Genomic DNA, 15,734 nt, shown 5'->3' with positions numbered 1-15,734 from the left:
TGTATTCTCCAGGAAAATAACATCCAGCCTCAGGGAGGTGGCCGAAGCACCTCCCTGCAGGGGATCTGCGTGCAGGACCGAGGTCTGGTTGGTGGCAATGTGGGCAGAGCGGTCCAGCCCTCTGGTGCAGGACACTCAGACTGGGGGTGACTCCCACCACAGGAAACCAGATGGTCGGGGGCTCTGCACACCCCATACCTGACTTGGAATGAGAGAAGCCTCCTCGGTGGCCCCAGCCAGTGTTGGGGACCCAGCGGGGAGCCCAGAGCAGAGCCAGGACAGCACTAGTCTCAGCAGAGAGAAGGTGTGGGCAGACGCCCAAGGAGCAGGTGGCTGGAGAAATGGTAAGGACATCATGCAAAGACACTACTGGGGGGAAACACGGGAGGAGGCGACAAGGGAGACAGGAAGGAAGCATGCAACACACAAGAGCCAATGGAGATGAAAACAAAACTCAAAAAGCAGAAGGAAACCCATCACGAGTGCTTCCCTCTCTAACACAGCTCAAGAACAGGCTTTCCACACGACACGAATGCCAGGGGTGAGAATTTCCAATAGGAGATGAAATGGAAACCTCTAGAACTGAGAACCAGTGTAACATTTTGGAACAAACGAGTAAGATTTGAAAAACATATGGAACAAAAGAGACACTGCTCAAAGCTGAGTTTCTGACAGAGACAGCTTGAAATAAAACAGCTGGTGAGATCAGCAAGCTGGAGATAAAGTCCTTGGGCACAAGTGAGCAGACAGGAAGGCAGACCAGTCTGACAAAAGGATAAATATGGCCGCTAACGACAAATTCCTCCAGAAAGAACCACGAGACCCTTCAGAGATAAAATGCAAAGGAATTTTCCACAAATGCAGAAAAGATCAGAATCTGCTGATCAAGAGACCATAGGATGTTCCAGGAAAAAGTGACACAGACCCTCCACGTCGCTTTAAAGATGAGACAACAGGGCGCCTGGGTGGCTCAGTCCATTAAGCGTCCAACTCTTGGTTTCAGCTCAGGTCATGATCTCACGGTTTGTGAGTTCGAGCCCTGTGTTGGGCTCTGTACAGACAGCTCGGAGCCTGCTTGGGATTCTCTCTCTCCCTCTCTTTCTCTGCCCCTCCCTAGCTTGTGCAAATGTGCTCTCTCTCAAAAATAAGCAAACATTAAAAACAAAAATCAAAGTAAGAAAACAGGGGCCCTGGCAAAACACTGCCCCTGCCGGCAAAGGTGGGGTTTCTCAGCAAGCAGCAGGGTTTCAAAGCTACTCAAAAGGCCTTCTGTCCAGAGAGGCTGCCGGGCTTTTTAAAAATGGTCAATTTGGGGCGCCGGGGTGGCTCAGTCGGTTGGATGTCTGACCTCAGCTCAGGTCGTGATCTCACAGTTCGTGGGTTCGAGCCCCATGTCAGGCTCTGTGCTGACAGCTCAGAGCCCGGAGCCTCCTGCTTCGGACTCTGTGTCTCCCTCTCTTTCTGCCTCTCCCCTGCTCGCACTCTGTCTCTCGCTCTCAAAAATAAACAAACATTAAAAACAAATGTTTGTTACATGGTCGATTCAGTGAGCGTTTTCACATACGCACAACTGGTTCCGGAACTGTATTACAGTCCGCAACAAGTCAAGTACGTGGTGCACACAGATCTGACTGTGCCCGGCAAACTCCGATGTAAACTCAGACACCCCCCTTCTGGAATGTCGGGAGAGCGGCGGCTTCAGGCTGGTCTTTTAGAAACCTTGTCCCGCACGTGTCTGCGCCTAAAATCTATGCGGACGAGCGCCTTGCTACGCTACGGGACACGTCCTGCTTTCTCATGACCGACGAGCCGGGCACAGGTGTGGTGACAGCCTTCCGTGAGACAGAAGTCACTTGAAAACAGCTCACCGGCTGACTTGGGGGTGGGTCACGGTGCGTTGAGCGCTGGCCGTGACGTAGGGGGCCCCGTCTGGACGATTCTCGCTTTCGTTACTGCAAGGTGGGGGCTGGAAAAGCACAGCCATTCCCTTTCCTTCAACACTCTGGGGTCTAGTCACTGGAAGGGCACCCCGAAAGAGCACACAGGTCGCTAACGTACTTCTGTGAAGTGTCACTCGTGCAGCTCAGGTTTTCTTGACCTCACGCCCACAGCACCAAAATTAACCGGCCGGAAAGGCAGACGGGACGCTGGAAGCGGAGAAGCTGAGGCACTCTTTCGTGTGCACAGAGCTCCTCTGCCGCCCCAGACGAGCAGTGTTACCGGTGGACCCCCGCAACGTGCCACGGGCCCCCCTCAGGGGCTCTGAGGAAATCCGCAGCTGCTGCTCGAGCAGAAGGGGGAAAATTAAACGTCTGCGGAAGCGGTTTTGCTACTCAAAAGTTCTCGTTTCCTCACTCTTAGCTTCCAAGGGCTCTGAGGAATACGTACACCAGCAGTGTAATATATGAAACCTACGGGAGAGTTCTCTCCCCCAGCTGATGTCGTTTTTAAGGCTAAAATAAACCTAGCAACTCCGGGCAGGTGTGTGGGGTGGGTGGCCCCGGTCAGTCTCCCATTTTCAAGATCTAGTGACAGACCCGGCAGCATTCTCATTAAGTTTTATTGGTTCCCCCTACCCCACAAAAGCACTCTCTAGAATACGATAGTACTATCCCTCCCCCCCACCCCCCCCCCCAGATTCCTCTGTGATAAGAGCACCAGAAGGTCAGCTCTGGGCTGTCATCAACTCCAGAAGGCAGGGGGGCCACAGAGCCCAAGGCACCTGGTCTCCTTCTGCAGGTGTCCGGGGTCCGCTTTGAGACGCGGGGAACACCGTGCGTGCGAATGACTTCCTGCCCGCCTGCCCTCACCGCACGCTCCAGGCATAATGCCGACCACCCGGGCCTCTAGCCTTGGGTCCGGTCTCTGTTTCCAGCCCTGGCGTCACGAGCCAGACCTCCTCCGGCACTCGACTGGCCCTTGGGCTCAGAGCCCGCCCCTCCTACCCCCCTACCGGACCTACTCAGTCCGCCCCGGCGCCACACACTCGGGATTTTCCTGGTTGGAAAAACTAGGACCCAAAGCCCAGAGCCCACTTGCACTCCTCCCATGAACTCGGTATTTTCCCCAGTAACTCAGTGCCAGGGGTCAGGCACCTGCAGTGGACGGCAGACGGCAGAGCTCAGCACACGCAGGGACCCCGGCTCCTTCCGAGCGCCCTGAGCCCAGCCGGCGATCCGCAAAGTCGTGAGGTTGGGTGCGGGTGCTTCCGGCAACAAAGGGGAACAGACGCACAGCCGCCACCGAGGCCAACCCCGGGCCCCCACCTTGAGTGGTTCCTGTGAAAACTCAGGTAATGGCAGCCCCTGCGGCCATGGGGAGGGGGTACCAGCTAGGTCACGCCAGCTGCCCGTCAGCGTCCTCAAACGTCACGGGGGCCTCGCACATAGCAGCTAGAAACCGCTACGTCACAATGACAGCTCTGTGATTTCCAAAGGCAAACTCACACTCAGAGGGGCTCACCCTGCCAACTCGGTGAAACCAGAGGGCACCAAGGCAGCGGCAACCAGACGGCCGCAGACGGTGCTCCGGTTCGCACAGGAGAACCAAGACTTGCCCCGTACGTGGTCCTAACTCCACGTGTTCGAGAAGACCCGGGAGAACAAAAGTCGAAACAGCTCACGAGACAGCAAGTCCTCTACAGCGTTTCTCCAAATGCGCGACAGAGAAGATGCTCCAAGTCTCTCCCAACAGAAGAGACTCTCACCTAAGCATAAGGTTGTGTTTCTAATCTCAGGCCAGGCTTCCACGTGAGCAAGTGATAAGGGAACAAAGGGACAGAGCGCATCTGATTTGCACTCCGATGACACTCTGGTTCTCATAGCAGCAGGCGAGTCGCAGGTGTCGCCATGTGTGATCCTTTCCTTCAGCTCCACTTGGGACTTGCTTCCTGGCCAATTCTGCGTTTCCTCCTGGCACCGGGTGGACCGAACCCTGGTCTGAACCACCACTAGCACTGAGCAAGCCCTACCGGGGGCCACGCACAGCGCTGGTGCCGGGGAGCGAGGGAACAAGACAGAACCTGTGCCCTCACGGACTTACTGTCAAGGACAGCGGGCAGGACAGGAAGCGGGGAAGAAGGGCCAGGCTTGGTGGGGGATGGGCGGGGGAGGGGGATGGGCACCATGAGCAGGTGCAGAGCCTGCCCCCAGAACCCAGAGCGGATGGGGCCGGGGCTGGGGAGCCCGGTCCCGAATCTGCCGTCTAGAGAGAGCAGTCACATAATGACGGGCCCTGCTGACTTATGAGCAAATCAGTAAACTGTTTATTACAAATGTTCCAGTACCCACCGCTGTGGTCATGCCTGAACATTCCAGCATCCACTGCTGCCCCCGAAATAGCTTGTGTGGTGACACCTAACAAAGTATATTTAGTCTTGCATGTTTGTTTCTTTGGGGTAAAATATACTGGTGGTTGCTTTATTTTTAATATTTTGCACATTTATTTTAAGCATTGAGAAAACGTAAAGGTACAGACAGCACTGCAGATTTGGGCACAAACTCCCCGCCCGGAATATTTAAACAAGGCTTCCTGGACCGGCGACATCCCCGGGGCCTGACGTGCGTGTCGAGGGCTGGAGGGTCAGGACGTGAGCGACAGCGAGAGGGGGAACACAGCTCCCGGCGTGCTGGCTGATGGCCTCTCAGTCCCTCAGACTCCTTGATCTCAGCTAGTGTTACCCGTGTGAAAATAACCTCCCGTTAAAGACATAAGCTGTCGTCACGTAAACTCTATTTTAAAATACGCGATCCTAGAACCGAATACGTAAAAGTAGTATCTTTAAGCAATGCTCCCTCACCGTTCTTTGATCATCAGTCAGGTATCTGCTTCAAGAAATTAAAAAAGGCTGCTGTTAGATGGGACCCTACGGAGAAACCAAGAAATCCTATATGTTTCAACGAACTGACGTCACTTCTATGCTCTGCAGAGTGAGGGGTCAGCAAACTGTCTCTGCAAAGGGCCAGGTAATAAGCGTTATCAGGCGCCGTGGGCCGTTTTCTTTCCTGTTGGGTGTTTATTGGCTTATTTCTACAAAGCTATAAAAAAGCAACAAGTCTTTCAGCTCATGGGCGTCACAGCCCGAGCAGGGGTGAGGGAGCCCTGCTGGAGAGTCCGTCTCACCTCCGCCATTTCTGATGCTGATGCCGACGCCTGCACATTGTCCACGTTATGATTCAGACGGCCGTTTTCCAGCTTCTCTCTGGAACTGTTACAGTCCCATGGAAACAGTGTATTTACTTAAATGGAAGGCGTCCAGGAGGTTCTGCGTCCAGGCCTGTTTCCATCCTTGATAGAGGGAGGTTTTCGTCCCCAAGAACACCTGAGGTGGCCAGCACGGAGCGCGGGTGGGGCTGCACCAAGGTCTGGCAGGAGATAGGACTGCCCCGGGCGCCCTCACTGATTGGGGAGGGGGGGGGGGTCCCTGTGTGTCACTGCCTCTGAGGCCGAAGCTGACCTTGCAAGGCCCAGGAAGCTGCGTCTGGAACATCCCGGAACGAGATTAGCTTGCAGCGGCCACTGGGGCACAGTCGGGCGCCGGCCCAGGCCGGAGAGCGTGCCAGGGCGCAAGGCCCCGGACGAACCACGAGCGGCCAGCACCCCTGACGGGGCCATGGGGGGCCTGGACATATGGTGCCCGCAGCTCCTTCCATCCATCCGTCCGTCCGTCAGCTCCAATCTCCAGAGCTTGTCCCCACACCCCGCTCCAAAGCCAGGCTCCAGCAATGGCCCATCAGGAGCCTGGGGTGCGGCCTCCCCGACTGCCTCCAGAAGGCTCCTACACCAGCCATTTCTCACGAGGGCCCCCAGACTCACAGAGCAACTGCCCTGACCCACTGCCAGGCGATGCAGGGACCCCCCCCCCCACCGCGCCGCGCTCTGACAGGCCCCCCCCCCATGCTGGGCCGGGCGCTGACCCCCTGCTCGGTGCAGCCCGGACCCGCTCCCCTCGTCCTGCAGTACGAAGAGAGACGGTCTGTCCGCAAGCCCAGGGGTTCCACACTCTCCACACCTTCAACAGACTCAAGTGGCCCTCAAAGAGCAAGAGCTGTTTTCTTCTTTTGTTTGTGACGTTATGGCTTAAAATAAGCAAAACACTTTTAAGGAAAATGGGGGGGCGGGGCTCAGAAAAGGATACCGAGTGCCGGCCGCACCCGGTGCTCCCCGGGGCCACGGGAACAGAACACAAGCAGCTTCCAGACCCAGGACAGGCATCACCTCCTCATCACGCTTCGTACTCTCCCTGAACTAGGTCCTGCCTCAGAGTCTCCCAACACACCACCTCCAGGAAGCCGGCCGGGATGGATAAAACACGACGCTGAAGTAGAATCTGGTTTTCACTTCTGGCCTGGGTCGGTCGTCTGCGAACTCACGTGAACCATACAAAATTGTGATCTTTAGCCACTGGTAGCTGTGCACGTGTGCACGCGTGTACAAACACACGACCGGCCCCGGTCCTTCCCAGAGTGCACGGCCGGTTCCTGCGGATGCCCTGCCCTCAGGCCGGAGACACCTGACTCCTGCAGGAGCACAGGACCCAGAAGCGAGTTCAAGGGCACTTTCAGGATACCACAGACTCCCCTAGGGATTCTTCCTGGCACCTGGCCTATTTCACGGCTGCTGAGTTCTACCTCCCTCTCGCCGAGTCCTGCCCCTGGAGCTGGCCACGACCCCAGAGGGGAGCTCGCGCTCAGAGCCGTGAGGTCAAGCGAGTGCGGTCTCACGGGATGCAACGTTTTCTGCCGACAACGCCGACAGCTCCACCTCTAATCGGCCACGACTGAAAGGTCAGCTCCGTACTTTCAAGTTCACTCCCAGCCTCCTCTCCACCCTGACCCACGACCACGCAGGGAGCTTCTCCCAACCCCCGCCTCCCTCTCCTGCACCCTCCTCTCTGCCCCGGGCACGGTGTGTCCCTCACCCTCTTCTCTGTTCGCCCCAAGGCTGGCCTCGGCCCGGGATCTCTCCCTTTCTGCACTGCCTTCCACAGAAAACCTCTCCGCCCCGATAGTCAGATCGCCCTAGCCGAGGAATGGTTACAGGTACGTGATCTCTCCCATTTCCCAGGACCCATGAAACAGAGCGAGGGGGAAGGAGAGGTGGTGAGTTAAGAGGACAGTGCGGAGGGGGGTGCAGGAAATCGCTTCTGAGAGCTGCTTGCTACCTTAGGATCCAAACAAATGCCTAACATTCCAAAGCTCTGTGCCCCTGAAAACCAAGAAGGAAAAGCAATGCCCGAAAAGCCCCAGGTCCGCAGCCAAAGCGACACTGCAGGAGTCACAGGGAGAGATCCGCCGGGGGCAGCGCTGGGGTGAGTTCAACCGTGCCCGCGGCATTTCCAGGGCACCTGGTTGTCACAGTGCAAACAGAGACGCCCGACCCGTGAGTCGGGGGAGAAGAGCTACGAGCCCCCCAGTGGTTACAACACAGGAGAAGCACGGGGCTCCGGCAAGGCAGCGGGGGCCGCGTCTGACCGGCTGCTGCAGCCACGGAGAGAAACAATCAACCCTCCCCCATCTGCTGTGAACACTAAGGATCACGGGGTCACGAGGCCACCCACGAACTGCCTGCCACCAAGCTGAGCACGAAGCCCACGGGGGCAAGAAGTGGGAGAGGTGGTTCCTCACGAGCTTACGTGGATCAGCAGGGACCTTCCAGAGCTAAACCCATGGCCTCCGCTGCTCCCGGTCCTCAAGTAAATCAATCTCTGCTCTACTTAGGCGCACTGAACTTGCTCATCTAGTCCGTCCCTTCCGCTCGAGGGTCTAGGCTAATACAACACACACGGACCCCATGAGGCGCCACCCGGGCCAGTGGCAGACGGTCCCACTGCCATTCGGATTCCCTGGGATGGGCGTCAATTGCCAAGATGACGAGAATCTGGGCCCAAGACGGGGACAGATGTGGCAAAGGTCGAGGGCGAGGGCACCCAAGTGGCAGGGTGGTGGGGGGGAGGGGGGGACGGGGGTTCAGCTTTGACAGACGCAGTGACTGTTTTCTCCTTTGCAGTGCAAAGGTCACGCGTTTAAAGCCCTAAAAAAACACCTTTGGTGCTAACTTCTCCGTGGGAAAAAATCATAATTGCAACATTGAAACGAGTCCTCCTCTCCTCTTTGCTAGTAAGGAAACGGTGTGGTGACGACAACGTGTGACGACAACGTGTGACGTCAAGAGGGGTCTCAGGAAGGCAGAGGCTGTGCGGACAGCATGCACCGGACCGCGTGGGGGCTCCGAGTCCCGTGGCACAAGCTGGCACGCCCCTTCTGGGTGCTCAGAGACTCACCCAGCCACGCAGCGGTCGCTGCCGTGAAGTATAGCTGTTTACCCAGGAGGCTCTTCTGCTCTCCATCTAGAAGGTAGCGACTCTCAGTAGCCCCGCAGTTTCTTGTTTCCGAGCCATCAGCACAGAGCCCGACACGGGGCTCGAACCCAAGAACCGCGAGATCACGACCTGAGCCGAAGCAGGACGCTCAACCGACTGAGCCCGCCAGGCACCCCCTCCTTATTCTTACTTCACAGCTTTCTCTTCCATAGAGAATATGCCCCTCTTTTATTGTTTCTTGGTGGCTCTACTAAGAATTTTAGTAGCCTTCACCTACTCTGGACAACATCACCTAAGCCTCCCTAAGGCCTAGCTGGGAGAGGACAGAGTTAACGGACTGTTCTATGGACGGAAGGAAGGAGAGCTCGGTGAAGCTTCCACGGTCAGAGGCTGCTTTGAAATAGTTAGGGAATGTGAAAGACCGGACCTCTGCTTGATCTATTAAACCAACCTACTGGCAGGCTGCTCGTCATCTTAAGGTTTACAGATAATCCTCGTTAAAAAATTATCATGTACACATAATCACTTGGTTACGAGTAACATGGTAAAATTATGTTGAAAACATTTAAATGGCTGGGCTTCAAAACAACTCAACTTTTATTAGAGTTTACAGATTTTTTCATTGGAACGTTAAACAGCACAAAAGGACGTGTTTAGAAATAAGCCCTAACATCTGTTGAGCAGTGGTAGCGGACAAAAAAAATTTTTTTTTCACGTTTATTTGATTTGGAAAGGATTTTGGGGGCAGACGGCCTAAACGCATTTCATGTGTCCCAGAAAATATGGCTAAGTGTTTACCACATGGTTTGTTTCTAAGCAACTAAGTAAACATTCATTAAAAAACTATTTCGGATACACGTGCTCCTGAGAACCTATCTGCTGCCCAGAGACCGACGCGGGCAGAGTCCTGCGGGCAGGAACGGGGGAGGGACGGCCAGCTCGAGGGGACCTTACCACCAGCAAGGCCTTGCTGCAGGGGGCAGTGACCAGAGAACTGTCCAGCTGCACGTGACACCCACAACTAGGGACGGACACCCTGGCACCTTCTGCCCTGTTTAGTTCTGGTACTTCCTTGAAAAATTATCGAAGAGCAGTTAATCTTATTATCCCAGGAAGGAGGGTCCACGGACATTCTTAAGCCTGTCTCCACCAACCTTATCATCTCCCACTCAATCCACTGGACAGCTGAGTCTCATTTTAGCTCTGGGCCCGTCCCCTACCCCACGAACACAAAGGCAGCTCTGGATGTGAGGTCCCCGGGCTCCAGATGCTTCTGCACGAGCCATCCGCACAGCTCGGCAGGGCCCACGGCATGAGGGAGAAGAACATAGGGATGTCACGGAGACAGGGTCTCAGGGGAACGACTCCGTTCCAAAGCTCCAAGTGTCTCCGGGACGCCACAACCCACAGTCTTCCAGCCCGCCCGGGGTCAAGTGGCTCGGGGCAGGTCCCCAGTGTCCATCAAATTCCCACTAACCCTGGACAGCCTGGTTTCCTCTCCTCTTTTCCTTTTCTCAGTTTTGAGGGGAGAGAGTTAAACGCCGAGTGGCGGTCACGGAGGTCTGCGGTGGGGAAGGAGGGGTGCACCGTGAATATTAAGCACCTACACGAGGTGGAGACTCTAATTCCATGCCCAAAACATCATTCACAATTCTAATTCGCAGCCATTAATAGGGCGCTGAGAGCAAAGGGGTCATTTTCATCTTGTCTCTGTCGCAGGGGAACGGCAGCCGTGAAATTCCCATCAGAGGTGTGAAGGTCACACACACACGCTCATCTCGTGTCCGTGAGGCTCCGGGAAGAGCGGGAGTCGCCCCTCGCTCCTCCTGCCCCGGGAGGGAACAGGGCAACTTCACGGCACTGACTGCAGCTTCTCTTACACACCGTGTGCGCAAAACACGGAGGGTCATTCGTGGGTTGGAGTCCAGCCCCCAAGAGAGATATTCGAGTCCTGGCCCCCGACACCTGTGACGTGGCCTCATCTGGAAAGAGGGTCTTGGCAGATGTGATGAAAATGAGGTCAGACTAGAGAACGGGGGGGTGAGGGGGACCCTACACCCAGTGACTGCCGTTCCCACGAAAAGAGGGAAATCTGGACACGGAGACAAGGACACCGGAAGAATGTCGTCGCATGAAAGGGACAGAGATTGCAGTGATGGGTCTACGAGCCGAGGAGCCGAAGGTTGTCAGCAGCCAGGCACAGAAGAGACTCCCGCTCAGAGCCTTCCAGAAAGAACCAACCTCATCAACACCTTCATCTCAGGCTTCTGGTCTGCACAGCCGTGACAGTGAAGTTCTGCTGATTTAAGCCACTTGGTTTGTAGTCATTTGTCAGGGAGGCCTTAGGACTCAGACACACACGCACACACATGCGCACGCACGGCTGAATGGATATCCGCCTGCACCAAATTTTACTCCTTGGATTCCTCTGATGGAATCACTGGCTCCCTGCTGAGGTGCCCACTTTTGCATTGCTAATTTACTAATTAAAAAAAATACACAAAATATTTAAATCCGTCCCTCATTTAAACTGCATCTTTAAAATTACCGAAATCGTGTTACTCAACTCTCTCTGCTACGAGGATAAAACACCAGCGAGAAGGAATCACACGACTAAAACACAACAGCTGTTATCCTCGGAAACCCAGCTACGACCAGTCTGATGCAAAGTACGTTCCGGCAAACGTCTGGGGTCATCCCATGCCACAGTTTTCTACGGAGAGAGGACTCGTCTGAAAACAGCAGGCCTTCGCCACCTCACACAGCCAGCAACCTACAGATCCTGTGACGGGTCAGAGTGACACTAAAGGACACTGCACACTAATTAAATCAAGGGACAACCAGGTGGGAACAGGAGAGCTCCAGGAGGGCGCCAGGTGCGCAAGCAGACCTCACAGTCCCGGCAGCAACAATCCTCGTGCCTGAAGTCACTGCCCGCGTGCAGCCAGAGGCAGCTGGTCCCCCGGCAGCTGCCAGAGGAAAAGGAGGACAAGCCAGAAGCAGTGGACAGGCCTTGCAGCTCACCCGAAGGGCACCGCACCCAGCGTGGCGATGGAGATGCCCGTCAGCAGCTAGCTGCCCTCGAACCTGACCTCTGGCCTCTGTGAGCTGTGGCAGGTGGGGCTGAGCTCTAATCGGCTTCACCTGCCGTCCACACTCATGGGACGGGATTCCGTTGCTCGGACGTGCTCCAACCTGCTCCGTAAACCTGGGCAACGACTCTGGTATGTCCCGACTCCAGAACGTTCTGAACGTAAAGCTTCTCACTGAGGAGGGCACAGGCACTCGGTCGATGTTAACACATTCGACAAGAACTATGATTACTTTCCAGGTACAGACTCCCTGGTGGTGACAAAGAACTTCAGTGTGGCCAGACGGCGAGAGACCCAGGCTTTCCTTGTTCGTGTCCTTTCAGAAACAACCGGATTCTCCTGCAGCTCCGAAACTCGCCCAGACAAGTGGACAGGAAGTGGGGGGCGGCTCCCTGGTCCCCCTGCACGAGAGGCCCAGGCAAGTGGACAGGAAGTGGGGGGTGGCTCCCTGGTCCCCCTGCATGACAGGCAAGGACATGGCCACAGGCCTGGTTCCACGAAGGCACATGCAGACAGCTCCTGGGAAACAAAGATTCACTGGGGCTTATGGGGTTTCCAGGCACACGGGGTCACCTGCCCCAGTTCTTTCTGCAGCCAGAGGCCCTGACGCAGGTCCACTGGGGCCACCTGGCAGCCCCACCCATGACCTGGGGTCACGTGAGAAGACAGGTGGGCTGAGCCCTTGAGAAAAGACCACTGACAGTCCTTCCCCTGGTCCGGGGGGCCCTGGGCACAGGCGCCACTGGAGGAGGGGAGGGGGGATGAGACTTTGCCGACGAGGACAGGGACGGCCTTTGGTGTAGTCACATGCTCTCCTTTAAAATAACGTACTTTTATAAGTGTATGCGATGCCATGAAATTTTAGTAGAGTAAAAGGTGTCAAGGAAGTGGGTTCATTAGAGACCACGGTTTAAGTCACCCCACTGGGTACAGATTTTACTTTTGAAGTATGAACGTTCAAGAAAAATGCCTTCATGCTCATCAAAATATAAGGGCCCCCGGCAAAGAAACCACAGGCCCAAATGTGATGGAACAGACCGAAAATAGCAAGTGGGAAAACAGCAGAAGCTACAATAATGACAAAACAGCACCGTGTGGGGACGAGAACGGCGTCCACGGCTCAGGGACTCCCGCACTAACCACATAGGACACCGAACCCAACGCCAGAGCACTGGCAGCAAAACCAGGGGCCCACACCATGTCACCGGGGGCCCCTGGTGGAAATCAGAGCATCTGAGGAGAGCGCGAGTGGATTTACTGGAGGAGGGGATCATCTGAGGTCAGGTCAGCCAGTCCCTCAGCATCTGGGGTCACCGACCTATACAACGCCTAACCCCGACGAGTGAGTAGAAAGCCCGAGAAAAATGCTCTGACTCTCCAGGTGGAATCAAAACGACCATGGCTACATTCCACACTCAGATACCAAGGAACAAATCCAACACCAGCATGGCTCAGGCACAGGTCCCAGGAAAGACGTCAGAAAGACCTGGAACCTTCTCTCCTCCCTGCACCGCCCCCCCACCCCCCCGAACCCCTGTCTCCAAACCATGCCATTTTCTAGCAGGTATATACGTTTTCCATCGGATAGACACGCTGCTTCCCTTCGATCCCCGCCCAGGAGCCTCCACGACCCATCTCCCTAAACCCCCCCTCTCCACACGGGTAACGGAAAAGCGGGCCTTTCCCTGAGGTGACCACCACGAGGCCGTGATGACAGGGTTGCAAAATTCTGCACAGTGACGGCAGAGCCCTGAAGGGCCCCAGAACACCAGCCTTCCAGACTCTTCTGAATGGTTACACGGGATCCAGGACAAGAGTTAAATGCTAGAACAGGTGTTACAGGAAACATGGGAAGCTACTCAGGACTACTGCTAAGAAGACATCTAAGGGACAAAACAGGGTGAAATGTTTAACTGAAATAAAAGGATGAAATGAAACAAAATCGGATGATACACAGAACGAGGAGGCAAGGGAACACTACAGTGCGAAGTTGTGTCTCTCCTCTCTCTTCCAACAAGACAAGTTCTGCCATGAAGAAAATGTATAGTTACCTGCGTCCATATCTGCAAAGAATGGAACAGCCAGTAAGAAAAAGAAGGAACCAGAAATTCAGTGTCTCAGAGTTGGATTTTAAAAGGTTACACGGAGAGAAAATATAACTCAGAAAACTTCCTGTGAACTCTACGTGGATTCAAGAACATAGGGATTACGTGGCTTCCTGTCACTGCCTTAACTCTACTTAAAGCAAAAAATAAAACGTGAACATGTTAACTGAAGAAGCAAAAGCCTAATGGCAAAAGAAATCTCTTACTCTCATGCAAAATGATTCTTAAATGTTCAGAATACAATATATGGGGGAAACATACTCAAACATACGGTGGTGGTAACCTGAGAGGCTCCTATCTACCACTAGGTAACAGTACGTGCAGATTATGTACAAACTTAGTATCCGGAACAGACAAATGTCCGAGTCACGTTTAAAGGGGTGACCCTGGATTAACATTTGAAACGCCAGGACTGCTAGATAAGAAATAAATGCAACAGCATTTCAAGGCTCTACTCTACGGCTCCAAATGCCAAAGAGAATATCATCACAGTTAGCTAAAAATACTACAAAAGAAACAACATACCTAAGGACTTTCACTGCCTGGTGTTTTATTCTTTCTCAAAACGTGTGATGCATCATAGTAACGGTTTAGAATACGCTACAGAAAACTTTCGTAAGCTAAACGCTCCTGAGCTTGACGTGACCTGCCACCCAGCGTACCTTCGGGAGACTCCTCCTGGACGTAAGTGCCGGTCAGATACCGGTGCACCAGGGCCGACTTTCCGCTGGCCAGGTTACCCACGATTCCCTGAAACAAAGAATCGAACGACCATTCAGTATCATTACATCACTCTGCTCGTCGATCTGCAAACAGGGGGAGGGGAAAACGTAAGTCTGAGCGTGACCATAGGCAAGCAGCGGCTGGAGGGCCCGAACCCGGCTCATTAAATTCTCCTCCGCAAGTGGAAGAGATTCCCGTGCCCTCCGTTTGCACCTCCTGCTCTCATCGGCCTTGCCGGCTCAGAGGGCGTCAACGCCGTGTGAACCCACAGACAGCGGCCTTCTTCCGACACCGTGTGCCGCGGGTCTATCGGGAGAGCGTAGGCTGAGTCGGCCCATCGACGCGGACTGCGCACCCTCACCATCCCGGGCGGGGTTTGCTGTGTTGAACGGGGCGCGGTCCAGGACAGAGTAAAATGGGAGTGAGAAGGGTATTCTGGTACATTCCACCAGACTCGGGGGGGTGGTTCTGGAGCCAGGCCAGCTGAGAAACATCGAGAGAGGACGGTGTGGGGGAGGGGCCGCAGGGGCTCGGCCCACGGTCAAGGCAGCAGAGGGGTCCGGACTGGGTTAAAAATGCCCATCGAGAGTCAGGAGGGCCACTGCTCTGGCAAGGCAGCAGGCTGAAATGGAGTAAAACACCAGGAACCCGGCAGGCAGTGTGGCCCGCATGATACCTTCTTCAGGAAAAGCTCCCTGTTAGCACAGCAAAGACACAGGGACTTGAGGGCAGCCGGCCCCTCGGGAAGGCCTCCCTTTGCCTGTGCTGGGGACCTCACGCCCTCTGCCTTCTCTGCAAGCAGCCCATCAGCGACCCCCCTCCTGTACTGTACCTTCCCCACCAGATCTCTCCTCTCTGCGTTTAAGCACGCCCAAATCAATTCTTTCAGAAACACTAAACCAGAGCCCTGCCTCCGGACACGCAGGTGGCCTCCTAGGAGCCTGCCTCCCCTTTCCCACCAGGGCCAGGCTCACAGCTACGCTCCCGCCCTCCTGGTCCCGCCCTCGACCCTCACAATGTCAAGTGCTGATCCAAGAGCCACAGGGACGCTGGCCCTGAGGTCAGAGATGACCTCATTCCTAAAAGCGCTAGCCTCCCTCTTGCTCCTGACCCAGCCCATCACCGGAAGCCACAGACCAGACGCGCTTTCTCCAAACTTCCTGCCCGAGCGTCCTCCTGGAATTCCTGCTAGGCCCACGTGAGCGCTCTCCAGGTCTCCTGGTTTCTTCCAGAGTCTCGACTCTCGGGCCCCGGTGCGCCTGGCCACGTCCCGCCCTCCCGGACCAACCTGCTCTTCCCAAATCTCGTTCTCCAGCCCCCCCACCAGTCGTCCACATGCACCCCACGCCACCCAAGCTGGCGCTCGAACCCCAGCACGTCCAGATCGCGCGTTCTCGCCCCGGTTTGCTCGTCACCCTCTATGGCCACACCTCGCCAGGCTTCTCAAACCGGAAACGTGGAAACCATCCCAGATTCCCGTGGAGCCCTGGTGCT

The 15,734-nt window shown here is 55.3% G+C and overlaps 1 protein-coding gene across 20 annotated transcripts in view; it reads right to left on the bottom strand.

Annotated features, from left to right (window-relative positions):
- AGAP1 (ArfGAP with GTPase domain, ankyrin repeat and PH domain 1) overlaps positions 1-15,734 on the bottom strand; it is a 553,911-nt gene that overhangs the window by 344,377 nt on the left and 193,800 nt on the right. For 14 of the 20 annotated variants that reach the window (XR_006713257.1, XM_045481824.1, XM_045481827.1 and 11 more), the window contains exons 3-4: positions 14,180-14,267; positions 13,464-13,475 (exon numbers count right to left, since the gene is read on the bottom strand). The exons of 2 other annotated variants lie outside the window; for them this stretch is intronic. Coding sequence is in view for 17 of the 18 variants with exons in the window: in XM_045481824.1 (XP_045337780.1) it covers positions 13,464-13,475; positions 14,180-14,267 (100 nt within the window). In the remaining variant the exon portion in view is untranslated. The remainder of the gene's footprint in view (positions 1-13,463; positions 13,476-14,179; positions 14,268-15,734) is intronic. 4 more of the 20 variants (XM_045481825.1, XM_045481826.1, XM_045481830.1 and 1 more) reach the window with 1 other exon arrangement.

Source organism: Leopardus geoffroyi, chromosome C1 (assembly GCF_018350155.1).
Source record: "Leopardus geoffroyi isolate Oge1 chromosome C1, O.geoffroyi_Oge1_pat1.0, whole genome shotgun sequence".
Taxonomy (NCBI): Eukaryota; Metazoa; Chordata; class Mammalia; order Carnivora; family Felidae; genus Leopardus; species Leopardus geoffroyi.
The sequence above is the reverse complement of the archived record's forward strand: the minus strand, read 5'-3'. Positions and strand labels throughout refer to the sequence as shown.